Source organism: Phaseolus vulgaris, chromosome 6 (assembly GCF_051622355.1).
Source record: "Phaseolus vulgaris cultivar YP4 chromosome 6, ASM5162235v1, whole genome shotgun sequence".
Taxonomy (NCBI): Eukaryota; Viridiplantae; Streptophyta; class Magnoliopsida; order Fabales; family Fabaceae; genus Phaseolus; species Phaseolus vulgaris.
In genome coordinates, this window is record NC_143503.1 from 4,500,622 (window position 1) to 4,528,552 (window position 27,931).

Below are 27,931 nucleotides of genomic sequence, written 5' to 3' on the forward strand. Positions count from 1 at the left end.
GTCTAGGTCCTCTCACAAGATCAATGGCTAAGCATGTACAAGCACAAGTGGATGAAGCCACGGATGGAAGAGAGAAAGCCTTGTATATGTTGCATCAAGGCCCAATAGGGGTACTTAGTAGATAGGGTAGTGTAGAAAGCACATTTGAAAGAAACCTTCTAGAACTTGGCTAGGTGTGACCGGTCATGGCACATGGTCTAGCTTTGCATTTCATTTGGTTTACATTTCATTATGTTTTAGCTTAGGATTTACGTCCCGAATAGCCTATAAATAGGGAGGCTATCTCATGTATTTTGCAAGTTTATGGTGAGTAAAGTTATGCTGCCCATTTGTGCTCAACTTTGCTTCTCCCTAGAATCCTAGGCTCTAAACTTCAATTCCTTCATCTTTTCCCTTGAGCTGGCCGAACCACTCAATACCCATACCTATCATGCACCTACAAGATCAACACCACTCTTAGGAGGATCTTGCTCACTCTCATACATTGCTTCCGCCCCATACTCTACTTTGATTCAAGAAGAACTTCATGAAAATGCCATCACGTTTGGCTCCACTGCAGGTTGGGGAGATGATTGAGCGTCCACAATTTGCTCTTGAGCGCCCCCAGCAGTTGAGGTGTTTGATGGGAGAGCATCCCCAGCGCTCTCCAAGGGTGTGGAGGCGATGGGGGGATTCTCTGCGTAGTTTGGGCCTGTGCTTTCGATTGTTGGTGGCTCAGTTGTGGTCGCTCTGTTCCTTTTGCAAACAAGCCCATCCTCAGTGCTCTCGTCCTCTTCTTCGTCCGATACCACTGTGGGAGTCTTCCTCTTGGCCCTTTTTGGTGGTAGTTTTTTCCTCTCAGGGGCAGGAAGGGTGGCAAGGGAAGGTGAGTTCACTTGGGGGGACTTGCCCAGGGCGGCAGCAGCTCCTGCAATTGAATTGGGGACGGTTTGAGAGCCCGCCGCGAGTTTGTGACGTTTGACTATGGAGCGTAGCCTGGCCATGTGATCTTTCCCTAACATTGTATCTGCACAAAGAGATCAATGTTTGCAAATCAATCCAGTTCAGGCAATTAATAATGCAAAGGAAAGCAAGTAATGGGAACACTAACACATGGATCGAACAGTCAGGAATGAGTGCAAAGCAAGCAAATCGGATGAAGAGTAAGGGGGACTTAACACAAAAAGAGAAATTCGGAGAAGAAGGGAGGGCAGACCTATGTGAAAGTCCAGTTGACTTTCAGCAAATTCAAACTTGATAATCGAGGAGGTGGCCAAAATGATGTTGGAGGAGGCCACTTCTTTCCAGAAGCTACACAAGTCTTTGTCGAGCTCCCCCATTTTTTCTGGACTCCTAAACAGGAATACGTCTACAGAGGCTGGGTGGCCTAGGTGTGCGCAGATAATTTGGTATGCCCTGACGAACGTCCAACCATTGGGGTGCAGCTGGGCGGGGGCAATGTCAAGCTCAGTTAGAAGCTCCCTCTCAAAGCGAGTGAAAGGGAACCTGAGCTTAACCTTCTTGAATGCAGTTGTGTAGATGAAGCAGAAGGGGTGGCCGTTGTTCCCTTCATTTTCAGTACAGACAGGTTCCCTAGGAAGACAAGGGCGAATGACCACCTTGTCGTCGTGTTCCTTACTAAAGGAAAGGTGGGTCTTGTCTCTCAAACGGAGAACATCTGCCTCAGTGTTAATCGAGGAGGTCTCACTCAGCAAGGCTGGAGGAGCCCAGGGGTACAGTAGTTTGTAGTCAAGGATGGGGCATACGGTGGCACTGGTTTGTGGAGGGGTTGGTCGCGGTTGGTTGGATCGAGAGGGTGCAGGTCTCTGAGCCTGGCTTGAAGGGACGCTGGGATCCCTAGGAGGGTTACGAGATGAGGAGGGGTTTCCTGATGAAGGGTTTTTGCGTGGTTTTGGAGGTGGGTTTCGAGAAGAGGCAGGGGGTTTGGTGTGATTCCTGTACGAGCCATCAGGAGAACTGCAAAGAAGATGAAAAGAAGATGAAAAAGGGAAAAGTGGAGGGTTGATAAACAAAATGACTCGATTGAAAAGCGAAAAAGAAAAACAGCATGAACAAGGGCCACTCGCAGAAAAGAAAAGAAAAACCTAAACGCAGAAAAAGCAAAACAGAGAACAAACAGCCCACAACGTATGCTCCAGACAGTTAATGGATGATGCAAACCGATTAAAATACAGCAAGTATTAGTGGGAGAAGTAAAAACGTTACCTTTTGATGATCGAAGGCGCTTCGAGGGAAAGGTTGATTGAGAGAGATGAGGCGTTTGCTAAGGTGCTTTGAAAGTTTGAGAATGAAGAAGAAGATAATGGAACAGTGAAGTGGCGCGAGAATTTTAAGAGTTTCGAACGTTACAAGAAGCGCAAACGGCAGGGAATGATGGTTGTTAATAAGTCCACGTGTCAGTTAACGGGAGGGGGTTGGTGAAGTGTCAAATCAGTAAATATCGTGGGCATTAGCGCGCAAAGCCACGTAGGTCGCCGAAGTTTCAACTTCTTAGTGTTTCCGCTAGACAAAACACGACTTATGCACCGATCAGGTCATCGGGTATGATGACGTGGACGAGAGAGAGGCGGATAGTCAAGAAGTGTGCATAATCGCCGTTTGTAAAGGTGGCATTCTACAGCATACGTAATCGGTTGTCGCCATGTTGGTGTCATCGCCGAAACGAAAGGTCAGGTGGTCTGACATCGCCGCGGAAAGCACATCGCCGGTTTTCCCAGTAAACTCAGATTGGAGCTGTTAGGGTTCAGGCGAGGAAGTTCAAGCGTGTGAGCATCCCTCACAGATACGAAGGCCAAGCGAAGCTCTAAGTGAAAAGATCGGGAGAAGGGTATGCACTGCAACTCAGAAGGTAAGAATGGAGAGTAGGGGAGAAGAGCACGTGCTACCTAAAGAGTTAAAGTCGAACACGATGAAGGGGAGTATTGAAGGTAACGCACGCGGCATAGCAAAGAAAGAAGAAGCAGACGCAAGTATGCAAAGATAAAGCGGGTAGCGTTTAAGCATGAATCAAGAGTTATAATTACAAACAAAGTTCATGATAGCTGCAAATTGAGCAAAGGACAATCGTATACACATCCCATGTCCATGTGAAACATAAAGATTAGGCCACACTTCAGGGGCCTCTGGAGTGTGAGCAGGATGATGCTGAAGCCCCATCTTCGGGCCTCAACGCCTGAGCCAGCAGCGACCTTCGTTGCTTGTCCATCTTCGAACCTGCGCCAAACATGGTAAAAGACGGGCACAAACTAAGACACTACGCAAAGAGACAAGATAAATCATGCAAGAGTCCAGCAAAGGCGAGGAGTGGGAGGCTATAAAGGGAATCTCTCATACTTATATATTTTTCCAGAGCCTCGGCGTTGTACTCCAGGCTTATCAAGGCGGCAACATCAAAGCCCCCCGCACTAGCCAAGATCCGGCAAGCCTCGCGATCGTTCGGAGGCAGCCCCTTAAGAGACTTGGACTTCAGGGCTCTTGCCTCCTTCACCCAATACAGAGGGAAGGCGTCAAGGCATGGACCCAAGGTCAACGTCAGCACATGGTGGGACCCCTCAAGGGACCCAAGGAAAGAAAGTCAACAGGTTGACCGCACGAGACATCGCCCAAAGTAAGACATCGCCTAAGGAAGGAACATCGCCCAAGAAAGGCATCGGGCCTCAACGATTCAGAACAGTAACAAAGAAAGGTGGCTCCAAGGCCATAAGTTCTAGTCTCAGTAGGGGGTAAACCTGACTCGTGAAGTATCCACACCACTGCTGGGAGACCCTGGGATAGATACAACCCATGAGAGGGCCATGACCAGGGGAGAACCACGTGTATGATACGAGAGAAAGGTAGATACACCCCCCAGGGGAAGTGACTAGTAATTGGGGCGCATGAGTTGGCGCCCAAAAAGTCAACCCACGTGACAGAAGCACTTCGCAGAGAAGAGGGCTCACACGATGGAAAAACCCTAAGTTGGGTGGCGGCGCTGTGGGGCCCTCTGCACAGAATAACGATCAAGCCAAAGGGGCACGTGGCAATACCCACGTGCTCACTAAAGGTTTCAGGGAAAATTTGCCAAGGTACGCGATAAGTAAGTTAAGATTCGTATATTCCAAGGGACATTTTTATACACTTTCAATGCGCTTTAACGCGTTTTAAACATGAGAGATGTATAAAAAGGGACCTTGGGGCATTTGAAAAGGGAGAGAGTTTTAACCTAATTCACACAGTTACACAGAGCATAGATACACAGAGCAAAACCCTAGTTGTCTTCGCGGCGCACTCCCAGTGAGCACAAGGCAACTGGGCAACACAACTCTAGTTACCTAGTTTTAGTGATTTAGTGCAGTTATTTTTTACCACCTCCAAAGGGTGTGTCACCTTTGATGTTTCTCGCTAGCTGACTTGATCGTCGGAGTGCAAACGGCCGCGAGGGCGCCCCTTTGTTCACTCCCCTTTTCAGGTGTGTTTGACGGAGCGAAACGAAGGTGCCCTAGCTCGCGAGGACAAGCCACACGCAAAGACGATCCCGGTCAACCGGCGGGAACATATACTAAACCAGCACAGCAACACCAAGCACAGCCAAGGCTTCAACATCCTGCAAAGGGTTTGGATTCTTCAAAGCTAGAACACCACTTGGTTCAACAATCTCCCCCTATTTGATGATGACAAATCCCGGATGCTTGTGTTGTACCTGATTGAATCTGAAGCAGTTCCTGCAAGATACAGTTTTGAACAAAGCATAGAACTTCTGATATTTGGTTAGCACAGATAAACATTAATAAACTTCAGAGCTAAATATCAGAAAATATTACATCCCAAAAACTGTTTCAACAACTAAAAACAGAAATTTAAACACAACATATATCTCCCCCTATTTGTCTTCACAAAATAGACAAAAGAAGAGATAAAACAAAATATTGTTTTGATTACATCAGAATTAAAGCAGCAACAGCAGAAAGAAAAACAAATTTTAAAACCAGACATAACCACCAAAAACAATCGATTGTTTCGATATACCAATCGGTTGTTTTTCCTTCATTCTTCTTCATCAGCAAACTGAAGATCAAAGATTTGGTTCTGGAAAGCTTCAATCTATTCATCTAGAGTCATGAATCGCGCATCCATGTTGTCAAACCTGGTGTCAATCCTCTGGAAATTACTAACACAGAGATCATGAAGGCTTCTTTGATTTTCAGCAAAGCTATCAAGCCTATTCACCATGAGTCTTTCAAAAGGAGACATGGTTTGCATCCTTTCTTCTTGATTTCCAGCACCAGCACTAGGTCCAGCATCTTGATAATCTTCAGGTGGATCTTCTTCATGTTGAACATCCATATCAGCAGGTTCATCTTGTTCAAGATCAGCAGCACCACTAGATGAGGCACCAAGATCACCATCCTTGCTTATCCATTTTCCACCTACTTTGGTAAAACCCATTTTGCTGAGTGATCCATTGTTTAACTCTTGAGTTGACTTGACCAACTCAGATGTTTCATCTTCAAGATTTACTTCAAAATAGAGTAGAAATTTAGATATCAAAACAACATATGGATAATGATAATCACTTAACCTCATAGCTTTTTGCATGTGCTCTTTGATGATGTGAATCCAATTGATCTTGATCTTCTTCATGATGCAGAAGATATAAAACAGATCTTCTTCAGTGAGAACAGAATGATTACTCCCCCTTGGAGTTAGAATCCAAGTCACAATGAGAGCAAGCAATCTCTCATCAAGCTTTAGTCCTCCAACCGAGCATGTTCTTACTTGAGCATGTTGATTCTTCAAGCAACTCTTGTAGTATTGGATTTTGTTAATGATCCGATCGGTCATCGGTAGTCGATGACATCAGCAGCAGAGGACCACGTGGACCACTCGCAGGGTGACACGTGGACCAAGTGACAGAGAGATCAAGGAGACGATCGCCAAGAGCGGTGATCGGGGGTCAGTAACCAAGTGACCATCGACAGATCAGGCGGCAGAGAGGTCAGGGGACAGATCACCCAGTACGGTGATCGGTGGTCAGTAACCAAGTGGCCACCAACAGACCAGTTCCCAGACTAACGCCTGGGGGCAGAACACGAGAAGCAATAGAGCACTGATCAGTCATCGGGTGCATGGTCATCGGGGTCCCGTGTTACACGCAGTTAAACTGGGACTGAGGTTCCCAACGAGAGCGTTACGCACGAACCTCGCATGAGCACATCTCAGGGAATCATGCGCGAGAGTGGCCTGAGGGAACTAGTAAACCAGTCAGTGATTGGTGATTCCCTCAACCCATTACGTGCGTGACACCGTGAAGGGTAAGCTGTATACGCAGAGAGCGACGTTTGGTGAGTGTGCCTAGACCAGCCACACCTGGCGTTGTCATAAGAGTATGCGGTTTACCCAGATGGGAGAAATATCCTAAGTTACTCTGCAAGGGCGTAACTCAGGCACACAAAGAGAAGCGCTAGAACCCTTCCAGTAAATGACACGTGTGTGGTTAGATGTGAGTTGCAGGCCTCCACGTGTCATCATCTGAGAGGGGTGCGGTCCAGACAAAAGTGCACTCCGTACCACTAAAGGTACAGACAAGCGCAGCCAAGCGCAGAGACGCGCAGACACGCACAGACACCCACGCTCTATTGATTCTGAAGGTACATTGTCTCAGAAAAGCATAACAGGGTTCTGACACATGCCAGAAAAGCATAACAGAATTCTGTTATGCCCAGGAGCAGAGAGAGAGACATAAAAAGAGAATCAGGGAGAGATTGGGGGGGGGATACGAAAAATAGAGAGCAAGAGTTTTTCACACACACTACTAGTTTTCTCATCTTTGGTGGTTCTGTGGACTAACTTGATCGTCGGAGTGCAAACGGCCGCTAGAGGCGCCGTCTGTGTGTTTTGCAGGTCACGTTTGGAGATCCAAGAGAAGGTTCTGAGGGTGATTCTGCAGAAAACGCAGTCGCGTAGACGGGATAGAGAGTGCTACAAAGCGATTCCTCCACGTTCGAGTTGCCGGCAGGATCAGTTAAAATCCTCCACTACTCCAAGGTTTCCTTTGTTGATTCTCAGACCAGAGAACTTGAGACCAACAACAGCAGTCCATACTTCATGAGTTATCTCCATTTCTACACCTTTCACATGAGAAACTAGATTGTTTCCCTCAAACTTTAGGTTTGTGTAGAACACCTTCACTAAATTTGGATATATATTTCCCTTCATCTCCAGGAACTTTCTGAGAGATTGATCCTTGAGCAGCCTTCTCACATTATCAAGCTTTTGACTTTTCAGCCAAGCAAAGCATACAACCTTGGGGTTGTTTATCTTTTTGATACTTGTTTCATACCTATATCTCTCAATAAGATCATTGTCTCCAGAAAACCAGCCTTCTAGCCTTCCTCCAGACCTTACAGCCCTGGTCTTGACTCTCTTTGAGGTGGGAGGATTTGATTCCATGATGGCAGAGAAGAAAACAGAGAAGAGCTCTCTTCACAGATTTTTGCAAGAGATGTTGCAATTGGTTGTTCTTGTGGAAGAGATCAGCTGCACCAGATTTTATTGTAGAAAAAGAATCAATTAGCATTCAATTTCATTTAGTGGGTACCTGATTTTTCAGAAAGAGAAGACTTGACTCTGCTCTGCATAGAAAACGTCAGAAAAAGCTGAAAATCACATGGTCTTCACATGTGATCTTTGACTAGTCATTAAGGATTTTGAATTCCCAAGATTTTTTTGGAATATTTTCCTTTTTGACAGTTGTAACTCCTTTCTGAACGTGATCAGCTTTCAACACAGATTCTTTGACCAAGATTCTCTCTCTGAATTGATCTGCAACGGATAGAAATTCAAAATAACAATTAAGACAATTTCTTCATAGTGCTGTCAGACCCAAAACAATCGGTTGTTTCGAAGAAACAATCGGTTGTTTTTCTACAGTAGTTAAAATTGTTTTTGAATTTTAACCATGAGCAGAAAGAGTTCAAAGCAGATGGCATAAGCATAATAAAAAGATGTTTTAACCATAAGAAAGAACTTTAAAACAGAAATTAAGAACAAATAAAGGAAAGTCTTATCCTTATGTTAATTCTTCAATGAGCCATGTGCTTTATGATCAAGAAGCCTTTTTTCACTGTTGAGGTCTTTTGCATAGCATTGATTCAACTTCAATGACTATCTTTTTCTTCAAGAACTTGATCAAATGACTCAGTCCCTCCTTTTTCTTTAGTTTTCCTGCATAAAAGATTTCAAGCAACAAGATTTGGTCCCCTTACAAATTTGGGTCCTTTTGCCTTTTCTTTGCAGTTAGAAACATCACATCCCTTAGGAATCCATTTCATAAAACCTCTTGGAACAAAATATTTCCTTATTTTGTAGAACCTAACAGAGTGGCCTTTCTTCATGCAGTAAAAGCATGTAACAACCGGTTGTTTTTCTGATTTTCTTGAAAAACTTTTTGAAAACATATCTTGCTTGTTTTGTGGATTAAAGCCTAAACCAGCCTTTCCAAAAACACAGCTTTGAGATGCCAAGACATTCTCAAAGTTAGATTTCCCCTTTGAAAGCTTGTCCACAATACTTACAAGATAGTGCACTTTCTTTTCAAGGTTTTCACAATTTTCACAAATAAGAGTATCACACTTGCAAGAAGAGTTTTTGAAATGGTTTTCCAATTTTTCAAAATCACTTTTTGCTTTTTCCAGATCTTCTTCAAGTGATTTAACTCTCTTTTCAAGCCAACTGTTAAGATCTTTCAATCGGTTGTTTGAAAGAACCAATCTATTAGCTTCATCATGTGTTTCTTGAAAAGCTTCAAGTAATTCACTGTAATTTTGTTCATTTAAGGAAGCACATGAACTAACCTCACTTGAGCTGCAAGATTCATTATCATTTTCAGCAACCAAGCAGATGTTTTCTTTCTCATCTTCACTTGATGATGATATCTCATTTTCATCCCAAGCTATGTAGGCCCTTTTTGTCTTGCCTTTCTTTTCCTTATAACTGGGCTTTTTCTCCTTGCTTTTGTTTGGACAATCTGCCTTTATATGACCTTGCTCACCACAACCAAAACAAGTATAGTTATTTGAATTAAAATCATTGGATTTCATGTTTCCATACCTATCTTTGTTGTTGTCTTTGTTGCGGTTTCTCTTTAGGAATTTGCTGAACTTTCTTGACAGCAAGCTAAGGTTTTCCTCATCACTATCATCACTGGAATCTTGCTTTACTTTGTGCTTGGATGCTTTTAAGGCTATGCTCCTTGTGTGCTTATCTTCACTCTCTTGAACATTGAGTTTATTAATCTCTAACTCATGTTCCCTAAGCTTTCCAAACAAAGAAGCAACACTTAATGATGTTAGATCTTTAGATTCGGAAATAGCAGTTACCTTTGGTTGCCATGCTCTATCAAGACATTTCAAGATTTTGATGTTCAGCTCTTCTTTATCAAAGGTCTTGTCAAGGCTCATAAGGTGATTGATGATGTGCGTGAATCTTTTCTGCACCTCAGCAATTGTTTCTCCTTTAAGCATTCTGAACATCTCATACTCTTGGATAAGAGCATGCTTTCTAGCTCTTTTCACCTCATTTGTTCCTTCATGAGTGATGATCCAGCCGGTTGACTAAACGCAAGAATGTTGCCTCGTCACGACCTACACTCACCAGCTTCAACGCCACGTGCACTTCAAGTCCTCGCTCCAGATTTCCTCTCTGAGAACCTGAAATTACAGAATGGCGCCACTGCGACCGGTGGCACTCCGACGCTCAAGTCAACAGCAGGAACACCAAAAACTCAGAGAAACTGGATCCTGTGGAACCGTGCTCAAGTGCCCTATCTAAGAAATGAATTGTAATGAATACCTCCCTTTGAAATTCTGTTAAGTTCAACTTTTATACCTAGGCATTTTCTCTCTCCAGACAGTTACACTTTTGGACACGTGGCTCGTATCCAACTCTACACGTGTCATCATCTGGGGCTAAAGTAACTCAAGGGTCATTTCTATGTATCTCGTTACGCGACTAAGTTACCCATACAAGGAGTAACCTAGCATGTAACACACTCTGGAGTGCACACCTGACAAGGCAAGTACCGGGATGCAACAAAGTACACCATCTCTGTGGTATCGCCTGTCGCAAGTGCCACCTTCTTCATTGACACGCCATGCATGTTCTAGCTAAGGAAACCTCGCTATCAATGAATGTCCATTCTGGGAAACCCCATCACCGATGAGCAAGCTGCTTCCTCTAACTCACTTCTCATGCTAGGACATGATCACCTTGTATCTTAACCTCTATGTTCCGTGCTGATGTTTACACGCCCGAACCTCCTAACAGCCTTAACTAAGTTTACTGAAACATCCGGCGATTTGCTTCTTACGGCTGATCCTGCCTGTTGACCAGAATGATGGAGTTTTGCCTCGTCAAACTTGGATCGACGTGTGCGCCGCGTCAATCTCCGTCCTTCACCGCGATCCACCTCAAGAACCTGCAAAAGAACAGAGCGGCGCCGCTGCGGCCGATCGCACTCCAACGCCCAAGTCAGTGACTGAACCACCAAATACTAAGAGTAACACTCAAGAACTCTTAAGGAACCGTGAACCAGTTCTCTCTCAGTATCCTCAAGAACTCGCAAGCGTAAAGAAGACAATCTGAACGTGCGTACCTCAGAAGTTCGTTAGGAAACTCTTATATACCTGGACACTTTCTCTCTCCTGGCAGTTACACACCTGGACACGTGGCTCGCATCCAGCTGTACACGTGCCATCATCTGAAGCCTCCTTGACTTGGGCGCTACTTCTGACTCTCCTTTGGCTAAGTTACTTATGCATGATACTACTCAGTGCATAGTTGTCTTGGAGCGCGATCTCTACTGGGATTGGCGAGTTAGGGTGCCTTCGTATACACCTTCCCTGTGGTCTCGCCGGCCGCCTTCATGATCTGCACCACCTGTTTCACCGTGTATGCTCAAGCAAGCTGTCCCCCGACCTCATCCTCTGGCCAGCTGGGAAATGTCTATCTGCCTTCATCTCCGGCGATGTCCTTGTTTCGGCGATCTCTAATCACTTGGTCGCCTGGGTTTACATCTGGCGACTTCATCTTTAACCCGGTGACCGTCGGTTCTGGTGTGCTGGAGATCGGAGCACGCTAACTTAATAACTGGCAACTACACGAGCCCCCCGACTTCCTTCCCTTCTGCCAGCCAGGCGTCCCATCAACACGCCTATACAATAGCTTGATGCCACGTCATCACTTCCGACTACCAGGGCGGTACACAAGCCCCCCAGTCTTAAGCGAAGACTTGTCCAGCGAAAACACTAAAGGAGTCACGTCAATACCGATCTACGTGGCGCTGGCGCAGAATTCCAAGCGGTTGTACTTTCTGCTTTCCTGACGCTCCACCAAACACTCCTCCCATCGCTCGACACGTGGCTTCATCAACGGTTACCTTCAATTGTCGTTTGCGCTTCCCAAACCCATTCGAAAAACCCTTAAACCCATTTCACTCCACTGTTCCATCACTTTCTTCGTATTCTCAAACGCTTCAAGCTTCTTCTGCAAAAGCTCACGACGTTCTTCAACCCCCTGAATCATCAACTTCCTTCATCGTTCTTCCGATCATAAAAAGGTACTTCCTTTACTTCTTATGCTGATTTTTCCTGCATTTTAACCGATTCGCATCATCCATTAATTGTCTGATGCATACGCTGTGGGCGGTTTCGTCTTCGTTACAACGAACCTTCGTTCGTTCGTTTTTCACCCTTCCTTCACGATCGAGTCAGCCTCTGCGAACCCTGATCACCTTTCTTTTCTTTTTCCCTTGCAGCTTCCGCGATGGCTCGCTCAAAGATCACCCCAAATCCTCCTCCCTCGTCACGAAACCCTTCATCTCAAGCACACAACCAATCGCGAGCACCTGGTGCTTCTTCTTCCCAGGCTGAGAGGCCTGCACCCTCCCGCTCTAACCTGGCTCAGGCTACTCCACCTGTCGCCGGAGGAGCCTCCGTTCCTTCCCCAGACTTCAAAAAATTATACCCCTGGGCCACCTCGACCTTGTTGAAGGAAACCTCCTCTGTAAACTCTGCTGGGGTAGTTCTTCGATTGAAGAAAGGGGACGAGCCTCACCTGTCGTTCCACAAGGAGCATGACAACAAGATGATGGTGCTACCTTGCCCCCCCGACATGCCAGTGTGCGCCGACGACAAAGGGAACAACGGCGGGTTGTTCTGCTTCATATACACCACTCTGTTCAAGAAGGTGAAACTTAGGTTTCCCTTCACTCGTTTCGAAAGAGAGCTACTTACCGAGCTCGACATCGCCGCCGCCCAGCTCCATCCCAACAGCTGGGCGTTCGTGCGGGCGTTCCAGATTATGTGCGACCACCTGGGGCTGCCAACGTCAGTGGACGTCTTTCTCTTCCTCTTCGAAGCCAAACACCCAGGAGATCGCCTGTGGGTGAGTTTGAACGGGATTGCTGGGAGGTCGATCCTCTCTATCTTCCAGCAATCTTACAAAGACTGGAAGGGCAAGTTTGTCCAGGTGCGCCCAAACGACAAGGATGTTGGGTTTAATAGCGCCAAAGTTCAAGAGGGGGGTGAATTGACCTTTTAAAACTTCTTCGCAGAAACAGTGTTTAACCCAGTTTTACAGAAAATAAATCGATTTATGTTAAAATGAACAGATTTATTTCAGCACTGTTTTTGTTTGAAAGGCTTTTAATACAGCAAGGTTAATCACAAGATTATGCAGATAGATTTTCCAGATGCACACACACAGATATCAGAATGAAAAACAGTGTAACACAAAAAAACAGCAAACCTTAATTCCAATTCGTGTGATTTAGGTTCAGTTAAGGGCTAGACAATTAGTGAGACAATCTATTACACACAACCTGTTTTATTAGCCTTTAACAGAATATCAGTGTTCTTATTGAAACCAAACAGTTTTTCAGAAATCAAGAACAGTATGCACAGTGCCCAGAAAGAACAGATTTCTTTTCAATTGAACAGATTTATTTCTTTGTTGTTTTATCAATTATGCAGAAACGAAATTGCAGAGAGAGAGAGAGAATGAACACAAGCAATTATACTGGTTCACTCAACCTGAGCTACATCCAGTCTTCACCAACAACAGGTGGAATTCACTAACACACAGTACAATCAAGTACACTTCCCACTGTTCTTGAAACCTACAAGAACTTAGGTACTCTTGCTGAAAAAACCTATTTCAGCACCCACACACACACATCCACTCTCCAAGAACACCTATCAAGAAGAGGAATCAACCAAACTATTACAAGTAATAAGAAGTGAAACGACTACACCTGATTGAGGTAACAAAGATCAGCCTTAAACCAGTAGGCAAGATTGCTAGAACAGTAGCTGCACCTCACACCAAGCTTTTGGAGCCAAACCAAGAACAAGCACTTTGTGATTTTCGAAATCTTTGAAGAACAAATGCTAATCCTTGAAAACACTTAACTCTCTACTGTCAAAACTTGTTTTTGCAAATGTATAAACTGTTTGAATCGTTGTTTAACTCAGAAAAACAAGTTTGCATTTTATAGAAAGCCAGCTTATAACAGATTTTTGAAAAACAGTTAAAGCTGTTATAAAATGAACAGATTGAAAATAAAATGAACAGATTTATTTTCAAAAAGCAGTTAGAGAATCTGTTAAGTGAGGAGACTTAGTCAACCATTCTGGTGCAGAGATAAAACTGAAAACGTTTAAGCTTGTCATGGCACCAGAGAGAAAAAGAATCTATTCATTTACAGATGAACAGATTTATTTTTTCAAAACGAAAACAGAGAAGGTTTAACTATTTGAAACTCAGTCGTTTTGAAAAGAAGAAGACTTAGTCAAAATACCTGATGCACAAAATCTAATTTTTACAAGACTTTAGCCAAGGCATCAGTGAAGAAAATGAATCTGTTTATTTAGAAAAGAACAGATTTATTTTTATGCAGTAAAACGTGTTTTTGTGTAAAACATGTGAAAAACAGTTTTAGAAAACTTATGCTTGTTCTTAACACATGGTCAGTGGTTATGAGGTGAGTTACTCAGCAAAAAGCTACTCTTAGACAACCTCTAAGCACTAACTAAGACATACTTAAAGCAAAGCACAAATACATGGAAAGTACATAAATGTCTTCATCAAACACTACATACAAGTCTTCATCAAACACAATCTTGAAGGGGCAGCAACCATCTTCAACAATCTCCCCCTGTTTGATGGAGACAAATCCCCATAGCTAACCTCATAGCATTGTTGCTTTAAGTACCTGCACTGCTCTAGATTTTAAACCAGAATTGCACCTGCACTGCACCAGATTTTAAACCAGAAAAAACAGCAGTATTGCATAGCATAATACATGGTTTTAAGGTGCAGAATTAACTCCCTGTTTCAGCTAGCTTCACCTAGCATGGTGAGCTATTTTTCTCCCCCTTTGGATTCATCAAACAGCATATAAGCATAGGGAATAAAGTGATATAAAGCAGAAGCCACAATCATAATAGTTCAGAAACAGAAAACCAAATTGTTCAGCAATACAAAAACTTGAAAATTAATAAAGAAAGCATTAAAAACAGAAAACTACTGATTCTAGTAGTAAAGCTCTGCAAGCTGTGCCTGAACCCCTTCAATCTGATCATCAAGGTGTTGGAACCTTGCATGAGTAGTCTCAAAGTGTGCCCTTTGTTCTGCAGACATGACATCAAGACGGTACAGCACTTGCCTCTCAAACATAGACATTGGTTCTCCACGGTATTCTGGACTTTGATAGGCAACTATGGCATTTGCAGCAACTTCCTCATGTTCAGATTGGGCAGCAGGAGAGTCATCATCCATAGGAATAGCTTCATCCTCATCTTCATGTTCTGCTGGAGTGTCCTTCTCCTTGAGGACCACCCACTTGTTTTCGATCTTGTGGAAACCCATTTTGGTGAGAGTTGAAGTGTCAATCTCACTTACAGCTTTGATAGGGTCATTTCTCTCATTTGTAACATCAATACCAAAGTAATCAATTAATTTGGAAACAAGAATAGCATAGGGAAATCTGTAATCAGCCAACCTTTTTGACTTGAGCATGTGTTCGTTGACAATGAACACCCAGTTTACCTTAATCTGGTTCATGATGCAATATAGGAGAATGAGATCCTCTTCATGTAAGACAGCATGGTTTGTCCCTCTAGGAATCAGTTGCCAAGCTATGATGTATGCAACTAGACGTGGAGTGAGGTTCAAATGCCCTGCATGGAATCTGTTTATGCTCTCTGTAGGATTCCTCATGCAACTTTTGTAATATTGCAGCTTGTTGAATTCTGAAATTCCACTGGTATTTCCTTTCCCTACTTTCAGTCCAGCATATTTTATTCCAGCCACAGAATTCCACACCTCACTTGTGATCTTCATCTTTGTCCCTTTCACATAAGAGACAACATTCTTCCCATCCAATGTGAGGTTAGTATAAAACACCTTAACCAAGTCAGGATAGACATTACCCGTTAATTCCAGCATCTTTTTCAGTTTCTGGTGTTTCAACACAGCCCTTGTTTCTACCAGTTTTTCAGATTTCAGCCAGTTGAAATCCAGCACCTTGGGTATGTTGATCTGCTTCCTGCTTGTTTCATGAATGTAGGCATTGATGCCTTCTTCATTTCCAGCGAACCATCCTTCTAGCACACCTTGAGAAGTGGTTTGCTTTCCCTTGCCTTTCTGTTTTTGTCTTGAAGACGAAGCCATGGTAACCTGAATTCTTTTCTTGATTTCAAATGGTGAGAATAGAAAGAGAATGGCCAATGTGGGTAGCAAGTATTCACACAGATTTATAGCAGAATAAATGGATTGATATGGCAGTTATGAGTGGATATGCATGAAGATATTATGCTCTGAATTTGTGCAGAGAATCTTTAAAAATATGCACCAAATATTTAGGGTCACGATGCATACACTCAAATTCTTATTGAGCACCCAAACCATCAAATCGGTTACATAACCATGACCAAAACCGTCAAAGGTACAGAGGTTAATGCCCACTAAGTCAGTAAAGCAGTCAAAGATCAGAATTTCTCTTTCCTAGTCATCAATGCGTATCAGTGCAGAAAATAAACACATTTAATTGCGAATAAACAGATTTAATTTTTCACTGCTAGGTACAATTGACATTTAAAATACCCAATTCATTAAGCAGAAAATTAAACCTATCTTTGGCTAATGGTTTTTTGAACAAATCAGCAAGTTGTAAATCAGTACCAATGAACTTAATATCACATGTTCCATTAGATATGTGTTCTCTTAGAAAATGATGCCTTATTTCAATGTGTTTGGTTCTTGAATGCATGACAGGATTTTTGGTTAAGTTGATTGCACTTGTATTATCACACAGCAGAGGTATATGGTTAAGTGAGATACCAAAATCATTCAATTGTTGTCTTAGCCATATAGTTTGAGCACAGCAACTCCCTGCTGCAATGTATTCTGCTTCAGCAGTGGAAAGAGCTACACAAGCCTGCTTTTTGCATTGCCATGAGATCAAGCTTGATCCAAGCAAATGACAGGTTCCACTTGTGCTCTTCCTGTCAATTTTGCAACCTGCAAAATCTGAATCAGAATAACCAGTTAAGCTTAATGAAATATTACCTGGATACCACAAGCCAACTTCTTTAGTTCCTTGCAGATACTTCAAAATCCTTTTGACAGCATTGTAGTGTGATTCTTTAGGAGCAGATTGAAACCTTGCACACATGCACACTGCAAACATTATATCTGGCCTGCTGGCAGTAAGATACAGCAGTGATCCTATGAGTCCTCTGTATTTGGTTTCATCAACAGAAATTCCAGCATCATCATGATCCAAATGACAGCTTGTTGAGAAGGGTGTGCTGATTGGTTTACACTTGTCCATTTCAAATTTCTTCAGCAAATCCTTGCAATACTTAGCTTGACTCAAGAAAATGCCATCCTTGAGTTGTTTGACCTGCAAACCTAGAAAATAGTTCAACTCACCCATCATTGACATTTCAAACTCACTCTTCATGACCTTCACGAAAGCTTCACACAATTCTCCATTGTTTGATCCAAAAATGATGTCATCCACATATACTTGGACTAGAATTGAGTCATCTCCTTTCTTCTTAATGAACAAGGTTTTATCTGATGTGCCTCTGTCATAGCCTTGAGAGGTGAGAAAATCACTTAGCCTCTCATACCATTGCCTAGGAGCTTGCTTGAGTCCATAGAGGGCCTTTTGGAGTTTGAACACATATTCTGGATGTTGATGGTCTTCAAAACCTGGTGGTTGTGAGACAAATACCTCTTCATTTATATAGCCATTTAGAAAGGCACTCTTCACGTCCATTTGAAATAGCTTGAACCCTTTGATGCAGGAGAAGGCAAGCAGCAGTCTAACAGCTTCTAACCGAGCCACTGGTGCATATGTCTCATCATAGTCTATTCCTTCTTCTTGATTGTACCCTTTAGCTACAAGCTTAGCCTTGTTTCTGGTGATCACTCCATGCTAATCCATTTTGTTTCTAAATACCCATTTTGTTCCAATAACATTCATCTCAGGTATTCTAGGAACAAGAGTCCAGACCTCATTAAGAGCAAACTGATTCAGTTCCTCTTGCATAGCTAAAATCCAGTTGCTGTCCTTAAGAGCTTCTTTCAAATTCTTGGGTTCAACTTGAGATACAAAGGCCATTGCTTCACAGAAATTGTTCAAGGATTTTCTAGTTGACACTCCTTTCTCAATGTTCCCAATGACATTATCAAGGGTTAAGTCTCTTGGGGTTTTCCATTCTTTTGGCAAACCTACAGCTGCAGTAGATTCTTGTACAGTATGTCTATCAGCAGTATCAAAATGAATCGATTCATTTTGATTTAAAACAGATTTAAATTCATTACTGTCAGGTTCATCAGCAGCTTTAGATATACTATGATCAGTTTCATCAAACACAACATGCATTGATTCTTCTACTATAAGCAGCCTTTTATTGAAGACTCTATATGCATGACCATTCAAAGCATAACCAATGTGCACACCTTCATCAGATTTAGCATCAAACTTACCAAGATTTTCTTTGCCATTATTCAATACAAAACATTTACACCCAAATACTCTAAGGTGACTCACACTAGGTTTTCTGCCCTTATACAATTCATATGGGGTTTTCTTAAGAATTGGTCTTATTAAGGTCCTATTTAAGACATAACCTGCAGTATAAACAGCATCAGCCCAAAAGTACTTAGGAAGCTTAAATTCATTTAACATAGTTCTAGCAAGTTCCTCTAGTGATCTATTTTTCCTTTCAACTACACCATTTTGTTGGGGTGTCCTAGGGGCTGAAAAGGTATGAGCTATCCCATGCTTCTCACAGAACCTCTCAAACTTAGCATTTTGAAACTCTCCCCCATGATCACTTCGAATTGATTTAATGCAGCAACATTTTCATTTTCCAGAATTTTTGCTAATCTCTTAAAGGCAGAATAAGCATCATGTTTATGTGCAAGAAATAGAGTCCATGTAAATCTAGAGTAATCATCCACAACAACTAAAGCATACAAATTTCCAGCCAAGCTAGCAACTCTAGATGGACCAAATAAGTCCATATGTAACACATCCAATGGATTTTTTGTAGAGACAATATCCTTTAACTTGAAAGAGGATTTGATTTGTTTACCTTTCACACAAGCATCACAAAGCCTGTTGTCCTGAAATTTAATGTTAGGCAAACCAGAAACTAAATCTTTAGATTTCAATTTATTCAAGTGATTTGTGTGTATGTGAGCTAACCTCCTGTGCCACAACCAAGACTCATCACTTCTGGACAGCAAACACTCATTTGAAGAGTTAGTTTCCATAATATCCAACAGATAAATGTTATTCACTCTCTTACCAGTAAACAGTACCTTACTAGATGAATTACTTGAGATTGTGCAGCCATTTGACTCAAAATTCACTTTGTATCCTTTGTCACAAAGCTGACTTATGCTGAGAAGACTATGCTTAAGTCCTTCTACATACAGCACATTCTCAATGGTTGTTGAGCTCCCTGTTCCAACAGTTCCTCTGCCTAAAATCCTCCCTCGGTTATTATCACCATAGGTCACATGTCCTTCTGCTTTGAGCTTTAAGCTGGTGAACTTTGTAAGATCTCCAGTCATATGCTTGGAACAGTCACTGTCCAAGTACCACTGGTTTCTCTTGCTTCCAATCTGCAAAACAGAATAAAAAATATACAAATGGTACCCTTTTCAGTATAGGGTCCAGCACAGATTAACACCTTCTCTTTGGTAGCCACTTAGCTAAGTTCTTAGGCACAAGATGTCTTCTAGCAATGCAAGACCTAGATGTATGACCAGATTTCATGCAGTAAAAACAGGTTACATGAGATGCCTTTTTGCCACTGTTAAAAGCTGAAAAAACTGATTTTGCTGGAACAAAAAAACTTGAAAGCTTTTTGACATTGGTTGTATTTCCAGGGGTATAACCAAGTCCATTCTTATTGAAAACAGCATTCTGTGATCCAAGGAGAGACTCAAGGTTTTCTCTTCCCTTGGTGAAATTGGAAAGGGTTTTCAACAAATATTCCACTTGTTTTTCCAATCTTTTGCAGTTTTCACAATTTTTAATAGAGGCATGCAAGCAAGTCAGTTCAAGGCTTACCAAATCTGTTTTGGCCTTATGCAATTCTTCCTCAAGAGTTTTTACTTTAGGTGCAAGCACATTATTTACCTTTTGCAGCTTATTGCATATTACAGCTAGCCTATTGGCTTCCTCATGTGTTTCCTTGAAGGCAGCAAGCAAATCATCATAGTTATCAGAATCAGCAGAAAAGTTACTTACTGATTCAGAGCTTGACTCCTCATCCTTCATCATAAAACACAGATTGTTCTCCTCATCTTCTGTTGAGGAACTGCTAGTTGAGGAAACTTCATTTTCCTCCCATGAGATGTAGGCTCTTCTTCCTTTGTTCCTTTCAAATTTCTTGCTGGCAGATTTGTCCTTAGTTTGATTGTCTGGACAATCTGTTTTGATATGCCCTGTTTTGCCACATCCAAAGCAAGTATATTTAGAGGAATTTAAATCATTAGGTTTAGGATACCTTCTTTTCTGCTGGTTCCTATTTTTGCTTTTCTTCCTCAGAAATTTGCTAAATCTTTTTGTAAGAAGGTTGATTGTATCATCATCTTCAGCATCTTCCTTTTCTTCCTTGATCTCATCTAATTCAGTTGCCTTCAGTGCCAAGCCTTTGGGTTTTCTCTCTGTTGTTTCCTGTTCTTTAAGTCTTTTAAGCTCTAACTCATGCTCCATCAGCTTTCCAAACAGCGCAGTAGTTCCCAATTTTGACAGATCACGGCTTTCAGAGATAGCTGTCACTTTTGGTTGCCAGCTTCTGTCGAGGCACTTCAATATCTTTATGTTGAGCTCCTCCTTATCAAATTCTTTTCCCAAGCCAGTGAGGTGATTCACAATGTGGGTGAATCTTTTTTGCACATCAGCAATGTTCTCTCCTGGTTGCATTCTGAACAGCTCATACTCTTGGATGAGTGCATGTTTCCTTGACCTTTTTACATCCTCAGTCCCTTCATGAGTCACTTCTAAGACTTCCCACATCTCCTTTGCTGACTTACATTGAGATATTCTGAAGAACTCGTCCATTGTCAATGCAGAAGTTATGATATTCTTGGCCACCAGATCATGTTGAGCTTTTCTCCTTTCAGTACCACTCCACTCTGATCTTGGCTTTTCAACTTGTTCATCTTTGACAATCTGCATTGGCACATAAGGTCCATTGACCACAGCTTCCCAAATTAATGCATCAATGGATTCCATAAAAATTCTCATTCTGACTTTCCAAAATGCATAATTCAATCCATTAAACATAGGTGGTCTATTTACAGCAGAACCCTCAGCAAAAAGCACATTAAACTCAGACATTTTTACAAACAAACTTGATTAAACTACAAGTCCCAGCTCTTGATACCAATTGTTGGGTTTAATAGTGCCAAAGTTCAAGAGGGGGGGTGAATTGACCTTTTAAAACTTCTTCGCAGAAACAGTGTTTAACCCAGTTTTACAGAAAATAAATCGATTTATGTTAAAATGAACAGATTTATTTCAGCACTGTTTTTGTTTGAAAGGCTTTTAATACAGCAAGGTTAATCACAAGATTATGCAGATAGATTTTCCAGATGCACACACACAGATATCAGAATGAAAAACAGTGTAACACAAAAAAACAGCAAAACCTTAATTCCAATTCGTGTGATTTAGGTTCAGTTAAGGGCTAGACAATTAGTGAGACAATCTATTACACACAACCTGTTTTATTAGCCTTTAACAGAATATCAGTGTTCTTATTGAAACCAAACAGTTTTTCAGAAATCAAGAACAGTATGCACAGTGCCCAGAAAGAACAGATTTATTTTCAATTGAACAGATTTATTTCTTTGCTGTTTTATCAATTATGCAGAAACGAAATTGCAGAGAGAGAGAGAGAATGAACACAAGCAATTATACTGGTTCACTCAACCTGAGCTACATCCAGTCTTCACCAACAACAGGTGGAATTCACTAACACACAGTACAATCAAGTACACTTCCCACTGTTCTTGAAACCTACAAGAACTTAGGTACTCTTGCTGAAAAAACCTATTTCAGCACTCACACACACACATCCACTCTCCAAGAACACCTATCAAGAAGAGGAATCAACCAAACTATTACAAGTAATAAGAAGTGAAACGACTACACCTGATTGAGGTAACAAAGATCAACCTTAAACCAGTAGGCAAGATTGCTAGAACAGTAGCTGCACCTCACACCAAGCTTTTGGAGCCAAACCAAGAACAAGCACTTTGTGATTTTCGAAATCTTTGAAGAACAAATGCTAATCCTTGAAAACACTTAACTCTCTACTGTCAAAACTTGTTTTTGCAAATGTATAAACTGTTTGAATCGTTGTTTAACTCAGAAAAACAAGTTTGCATTTTATAGAAAGCCAGCTTATAACAGATTTTTGAAAAACAGTTAAAGCTGTTATAAAATGAACAGATTGAAAATAAAATGAACAGATTTATTTTCAAAAAGCAGTTAGAGAATCTGTTAAGTGAGGAGACTTAGTCAACCATTCTGGTGCAGAGATAAAACTGAAAACGTTTAAGCTTGTCATGGCACCAGAGAGAAAAAGAATCTATTCATTTACAGATGAACAGATTTATTTTTTCAAAACGAAAACAGAGAAGGTTTAACTATTTGAAACTCAGTCGTTTTGAAAAGAAGAAGACTTAGTCAAAATACCTGATGCACAAAATCAAATTTTTACAAGACTTTAGCCAAGGCATCAGTGAAGAAAATGAATCTGTTTATTTAGAAAAGAACAGATTTATTTTTATGCAGTAAAACGTGTTTTTGTGTAAAACATGTGAAAAACAGTTTTAGAAAACTTATGCTTGTTCTTAACACATGGTCAGTGGTTATGAGGTGAGTTACTCAGCAAAAAGCTACTCTTAGACAACCTCTAAGCACTAACTAAGACATACTTAAAGCAAAGCACAAATACATGGAAAGTACATAAATGTCTTCATCAAACACTACATACAAGTCTTCATCAAACACAATCTTGAAGGGGCAGCAACCATCTTCAACAAAGGACGCCTCACTGCTCGACGGCTTCCCCTTGTATTGGGTAAACAAGGGGAATAAAGAGTCCAAAGGAAGCTTCAGGAGGCCAAGGAGTCCCGACAGCATGGGTGCTTTGGACAAGGATCTGTGCTTCTTCTGGAAAAGCGTGGCAGACGCCAATATCACCTTCCTCACCACTACACTCATCTCCTTCGAGTTCTTTGAAGACCAACTCGAAGTCCGCATAGGTTAGAACTCATCTCAGCGTCTAAGTCATTACCTTGACATTACCTCTGCTGATTGTTTCTGGGCGTCTTGTGTGTTGTGCACAACACTTTGGTTTTATTTTCTGCACCATTTATCTGCTTTGCTGCATACTGACTTATGCGTTTATCTTTCTCTCTGAGCTAACCCATGTATCTTTGCATCATGCAGATCGCATGTTGGGCCAGGGAAAACTTGCTGAACTGAGGGCGCTCGCCCGAGCCCATGGGTTGGTGTCGGGTTCCCAGACCGTGCCAAACTCAGTGGTGGAGATCGTCGCTGCACAGGACAGATCGCCACCCAAAGGCCCAGCTCCTTCCGAGGCCCAGCCCGCCAACCAGCGCAAAAAGCTTATCCTTAGGAAACCAAAGAGGAAAACCCCTCAAGTGGTTCAAGAGGATGGCGAGGAAGACGATGAGGCGACTGAAGATGGCCTCATCACCAAGAGGAAGAGGGTGGCGCCTTCTTCACCATCTGCTCCACCTCCTCCTCCAACATCAACACCACCTTCCACACCCGCTCCGCCTCCAACATTGCTTCCTCCACCAGCTCCCACCTCGCCAGTCCAAGCGGTTCGACTGGCGTCTGCACCTCCTATGGTTGAGGCCGCCGAAGCCAACTTCATGGAGAACCCCCCGAGCGCCTCCACGCCCTACGTATCAGCTGGAGGGGGTCCTCCTTCAAACACCTCAACCGCAAACGCTGCACCAGTCGGGGATGAGGGTGCTCACAACTCTCCAATCCTCATCACCGAATTCCCGACGTCGCCACCACGCCAAGAAGCACTCATTGAACAACCAGCTCAAGAAGGTGGCGGCGAGAACCAACAACAAGCCCCCTCTGTGCCTCCATAAGCAAACCTCTCTCTTGAGGTCAAAAGGGTGTGGGAGCCCTTCTCAGCGAAACTGAAGATGATGGCGGAGGATTTCCCCTCCATTATATCTAAAGCTGTGGAGAGCTCCACCAGGAAGCTCCAGGATGACCTCTTCACACTCCGAGCTGAGAATAACACCATAAGGATTGAGGCGGAGAGGTTATCCTGCAATCTAACACTCGCCGAGATCGAACACTCCCGAGTAGAAGATGCCATGAGCACCGAGCTCCGGGTGGCGTGCAAGGAGGCAACCGATCTACGCCATAAGGTGCAGCTCTTGGCTCAAGAGAAGATTGAGCTGGAGAGCAAGCTAGTACCTTATTGCGTCAAAGTGGCTGACCTGGAGGCCTTGATCAAAGCAGACGCCGCCAAGGTGAAGAACCTCGAGAAAAGGTCAGCCGATCGGGAGGTCTTCTTGGGAAAGGTGGAGAAGGAGAGAGACGACACCGTGGCCAAGCTCGCCGAAGCCAACGAAGAAAACGGGAAGGTCGCCGCCGAACTGGCCCAGGTACAGGCAGAATCCAAGAAGGTTGCTGAAGACCTTCTTCAAGCTCGGGAAACCATTGAAGAACTCAAGAAACAAGCTGAAGAGCTGAAGCAGCAGAATGAGGGGCTAAAGAAACAGATCGAAGAACTTGAGCTGAGCTCTGCCCAGATTCTCGCTGCTGGATTCGAGGCCGCCCGGGAACAGTTCGCCTGCCTATACCTCGACCTGGATCTTACCATGGTGTCTCTCAACAACGAGGTGGTGGACGGGAAGGCTGTCCCTTCTGAAGATTGATTGCTTCCCTCCATCCACGACTCTTATGCTTTCTCCTTACATATAATTGTAATAGACTTTCCCCTTTTCTGTACATGTATTCTGAACTGGTGTTTACTTTATGATAAAGTCTTCGTACTTCTTCTTATAACTTCTCTGTCTACTTTATCTTTCCTCGTATAATTGGCTTCAAAGAAATTAACTTAGCAACTTTGTAAGCGCCATTGTATACTTAACTGCTTTGAACCACCGACTTCTGAACAACAATCACTCTAACAACTTGTAACCTCAAGGTAACGAACCTTAGCGTAAAATCGCTCTTCAAACCAACTAATGGCTTAAGACACCGCTCATCTGATCTGCCTTATCAAAACGGGTCTTGACTTTCTCGCCATTGCTTGAACTTTTCCTGGTCGCCAAAGACTCTTGGCGATATCAGCTTCTTCCTAGCTTCACAACTTGGCCATTGTTCCTTTATCTGGGGGTAGAGGCGCCTTTCGGATCCTTCTCTACCTCCTTGAGCTTCAGAACAAGAGACCGGGTGGCTAGGCGTTCTCTTCGAACCTACCTTAGCCACCCTCCAAACTTCTTCCGCCCTTTACACCATACCTGAACTCATTCGAGACGAGAAGGATTTTATCTTGCCAGAACTCGCTCATCGGCGAGAAGGTCTTAAACTCGCCTGAACTCGCTCATAGGCGAGAAGGTCTTTAACTCGCCTGAACTCGCTCATCGGCGAGAAGGTCTTTAACTCGCCTGAACTCGCTCATCGGCGAGAAGGTCTTTAACTCGTTCCTCTACATTGCCCCAGGGGTTACATCTCCTCTCCCCCAGAAACACTGAGGACTTTTTGCTGGTGCCTCTACATTGCCCCAGGGGTTACATCTTCTTCCCCCCAGAAACACTGAGGACTTTTCACTGGTGCCTCTACATTGCCCCAGGGGTTACATCTTCTCCTCCCCAGAAACACTGAGGACTTTTCACTCTTCCTCGCCTGCACTCGCTCGACGGCGAGGAGGTCTTTATCTCGCCTCAGGACGCGCGAGGGCGTTGAGGTCTTTTAACTGGTGCCTCCGATCGCCGAAAGACGATGAGGACTTTAACTTTAACTGATGCCGCCAATCGCCGAAAGACGATGGGGACTTAGAAAATTTTAGAAAGCATGCAATATATCTTTAACTTGCCTTAAATCACATATAAGTGACAAGGTCTTTCTTCAAAACTTTCGGAAAACAACAAGCATGCAATCTAAAACAACTTTAAGCTTCGAAAACTCTTCTTTATTGGGTGGCCTCATTAAAAACCCTCCTTAGGGAAAAGAGTGCCCCCTCCAAACTGTTTTAACAGAAACATTGTAATATAACTTCGTGTTTGTCTTTACTTACAAAGTTCTTAACTGTAATATAACTTGAGGTGCGTGGCGTTCCAAGTGCGAGGAATCGCCCCTCCTTCCAATGTTTCTAAGCGGTAGGCGCCGTTCCCGAGCGCCTCGGTTATTCTGAACGGTCCCGTCCACTTAGGCGACAGCTTATTCTCCATCTCGTACTGGTGGGCTTTCCTCATCACCAGGTCGCCTTCTCTGAACTGTCTCGGCATCACCTTCGAGTTATATCTTCGTTCAATCCTTCTCTTCACCGCCTCAGCTTTTAATCTCGCTTCTTCCCTGACCTCATCCAGTAGATCCAGGTTCAACCTTCTCTCCTCATTCGAGTCTTCCTCCACGAAGTTCTGGAATCTCGGCGAGCTCTCCTGGATCTCCACTGGAATCATTGCGTCGCACCCATAGACCAAGCTGAACGGGGTCTCATGGGTTCCTGACTGCTCGGTGGTGTGGTACGCCCAAACTATACGGGGTACCTCCTCAGCCCAACTTCCTTTGGCTTTCTCTAGCCTTCTCTTCAACCCTCTCAGCAGCACCCGATTGGCTGACTCTACTTGGCCATTCGTCTGAGGGTGCTCGACGGATGCAAACACTTGTTGAATTCCCACCCCTTCGCACAGCTTCTTCAACAGATGGCTTGCAAACTGAGTCCCATTGTCCGACACCAGGCGCTTGGGCACACCAAACCGGCACACAATGTTCTTCCACACGAAACCTTCAATCTTGTGTGCAGTGATCTGGGCCACTGGTTCTGCTTCGATCCACTTGGTGAAATATTCAATCGCCACCACCAAGTACTTCATCTGCCTGATCGCCAGCGGGAATGGTCCCAGGATGTCGATTCCCCATGTGTGAAACGGCCAAGGGCTGTAGATCGACTTCAACTCATCGGGAGGCGCCTTGTGCCAATCGGCGTGCTGCTGGCATTGTTTGCAGCACTGTGCATACTTCTTACAATCTTCTCTCATCGTTGGCCAGTAGTAACCTGCACGGAGAGTCCTTGCGGCCAGAGCTCGACCCCCGACGTGGCTTCCGCATATCCCTTCATGGAGCTATGCCATAATTCTCGTACATTTCTCACCATGCACACATTCCAGGAGTGGGTGAGTGAACCCAAACCTGTACAGCTCGCCATCGATCATTGTGAACTTGCTAGAATTCTTCTTTATCTTCCTAGCTTCCGTCGGATCCAGCGGGAGAAGGCCATCTGCCAGGCACCGCTTATACTGTGTCACCCAGGTGTCTGGCTCATGGGTCGTGCAGACCTGCGTCATGTTCACCCCGACATGCTCTTATTCTTGGCGACCTCAAGGTCTCTTGAGTCAGGGATCTGTGACTCCTCGCCGCTTTCTCCGTCGACTTGCTTATCTGAAGAACCAGGTGATCTGCTACAAATGCTCTCGGCGTCTTCAGAGTTTCTTGAATCACCGTCCTCTGCCTACCCCCCTTGCCTGAACTGGCGAGCTTAGCTAGCAAGTCAGCTCGGGCATTCTGCTCTCTGGGCACATGCACCACTTCAAAGGAGGCAAAGGAACTCTTCAATTCCTGTACATACTCCAGGTAAGCCGCCATTTGTGGATCTTTAGCCTGGAACTCGCCTGTTACTTGCCCTGTGACTAGCAGCGAGTCACTCTTTGCCATCAGCACCCTAGCTCCCATCTCTTTGGCCAGCAAAATACCGGCGATCAGCGCCTCGTACTCTGCTTGATTATTGCTGGCTTTGAAGGCAAACCTCAAAGATTGTTCAATCAGCACGCCGTTGGGCCCCTCCAAGATGACTCCAGCACCGCTGCCCTGCTGGTTCGACGATCCGTCCACTGAAAGCACCCAACGGAAATCATCCCCTTCAACTCGTGTCGCTTCAGACGAGAGCTCGACCACGAAGTCTGCGAAGATCTGCCCCTTGATCGGACCTCGGGGCTCATATTTAATATCAAACTCCGACAGCTCCACTGCCCACTTCACCATCCTCCCAGCAACGTCAGGCTTCTTCAAGACCTTCTGGATGGGCAAGTCGGTCATCACCAGTATCGTGAAGCTATGGAAATAGTGGCGTAA

General features: G+C 43.6%; 1 protein-coding gene across 1 annotated transcript; it reads right to left on the reverse strand.

Annotated features, from left to right (window-relative positions):
- Positions 1-524: 524 nt before the first annotated feature.
- On the reverse strand, positions 525-20,908 carry LOC150026276 (uncharacterized). Its single transcript, XM_090303363.1, has 3 exons — positions 19,854-20,908; positions 1,562-1,956; positions 525-1,006 (listed from the first exon to the last, which is right to left on the reverse strand). Exons 1-3 carry the CDS (start codon positions 20,906-20,908, stop codon positions 525-527), a joined length of 1,932 nt encoding a protein of 643 aa, XP_090159489.1.
- Between the last annotated feature and the right edge of the window lie 7,023 nt (positions 20,909-27,931).

Bases quoted from the DNA above. Each gene is read 5' to 3' on its own strand.
- LOC150026276 (XM_090303363.1), bottom strand. From the start codon at position 20,908: ATGTCTGAGTTTAATGTGCTTTTTGCTGAGGGTTCTGCTGTAAATAGA. The intron at 1,957-19,853 runs GTGTTTTATGAT...TCTTCTTTGCAG, and splicing joins GAAGATGAGGAGAACAATCT to TTCTCCTGATGGCTCGTACA. The intron at 1,007-1,561 runs GTACTGAAAATG...CTCTTTGTGCAG, and splicing joins TCTTCCTAGGGAACCTGTCT to ATACAATGTTAGGGAAAGAT.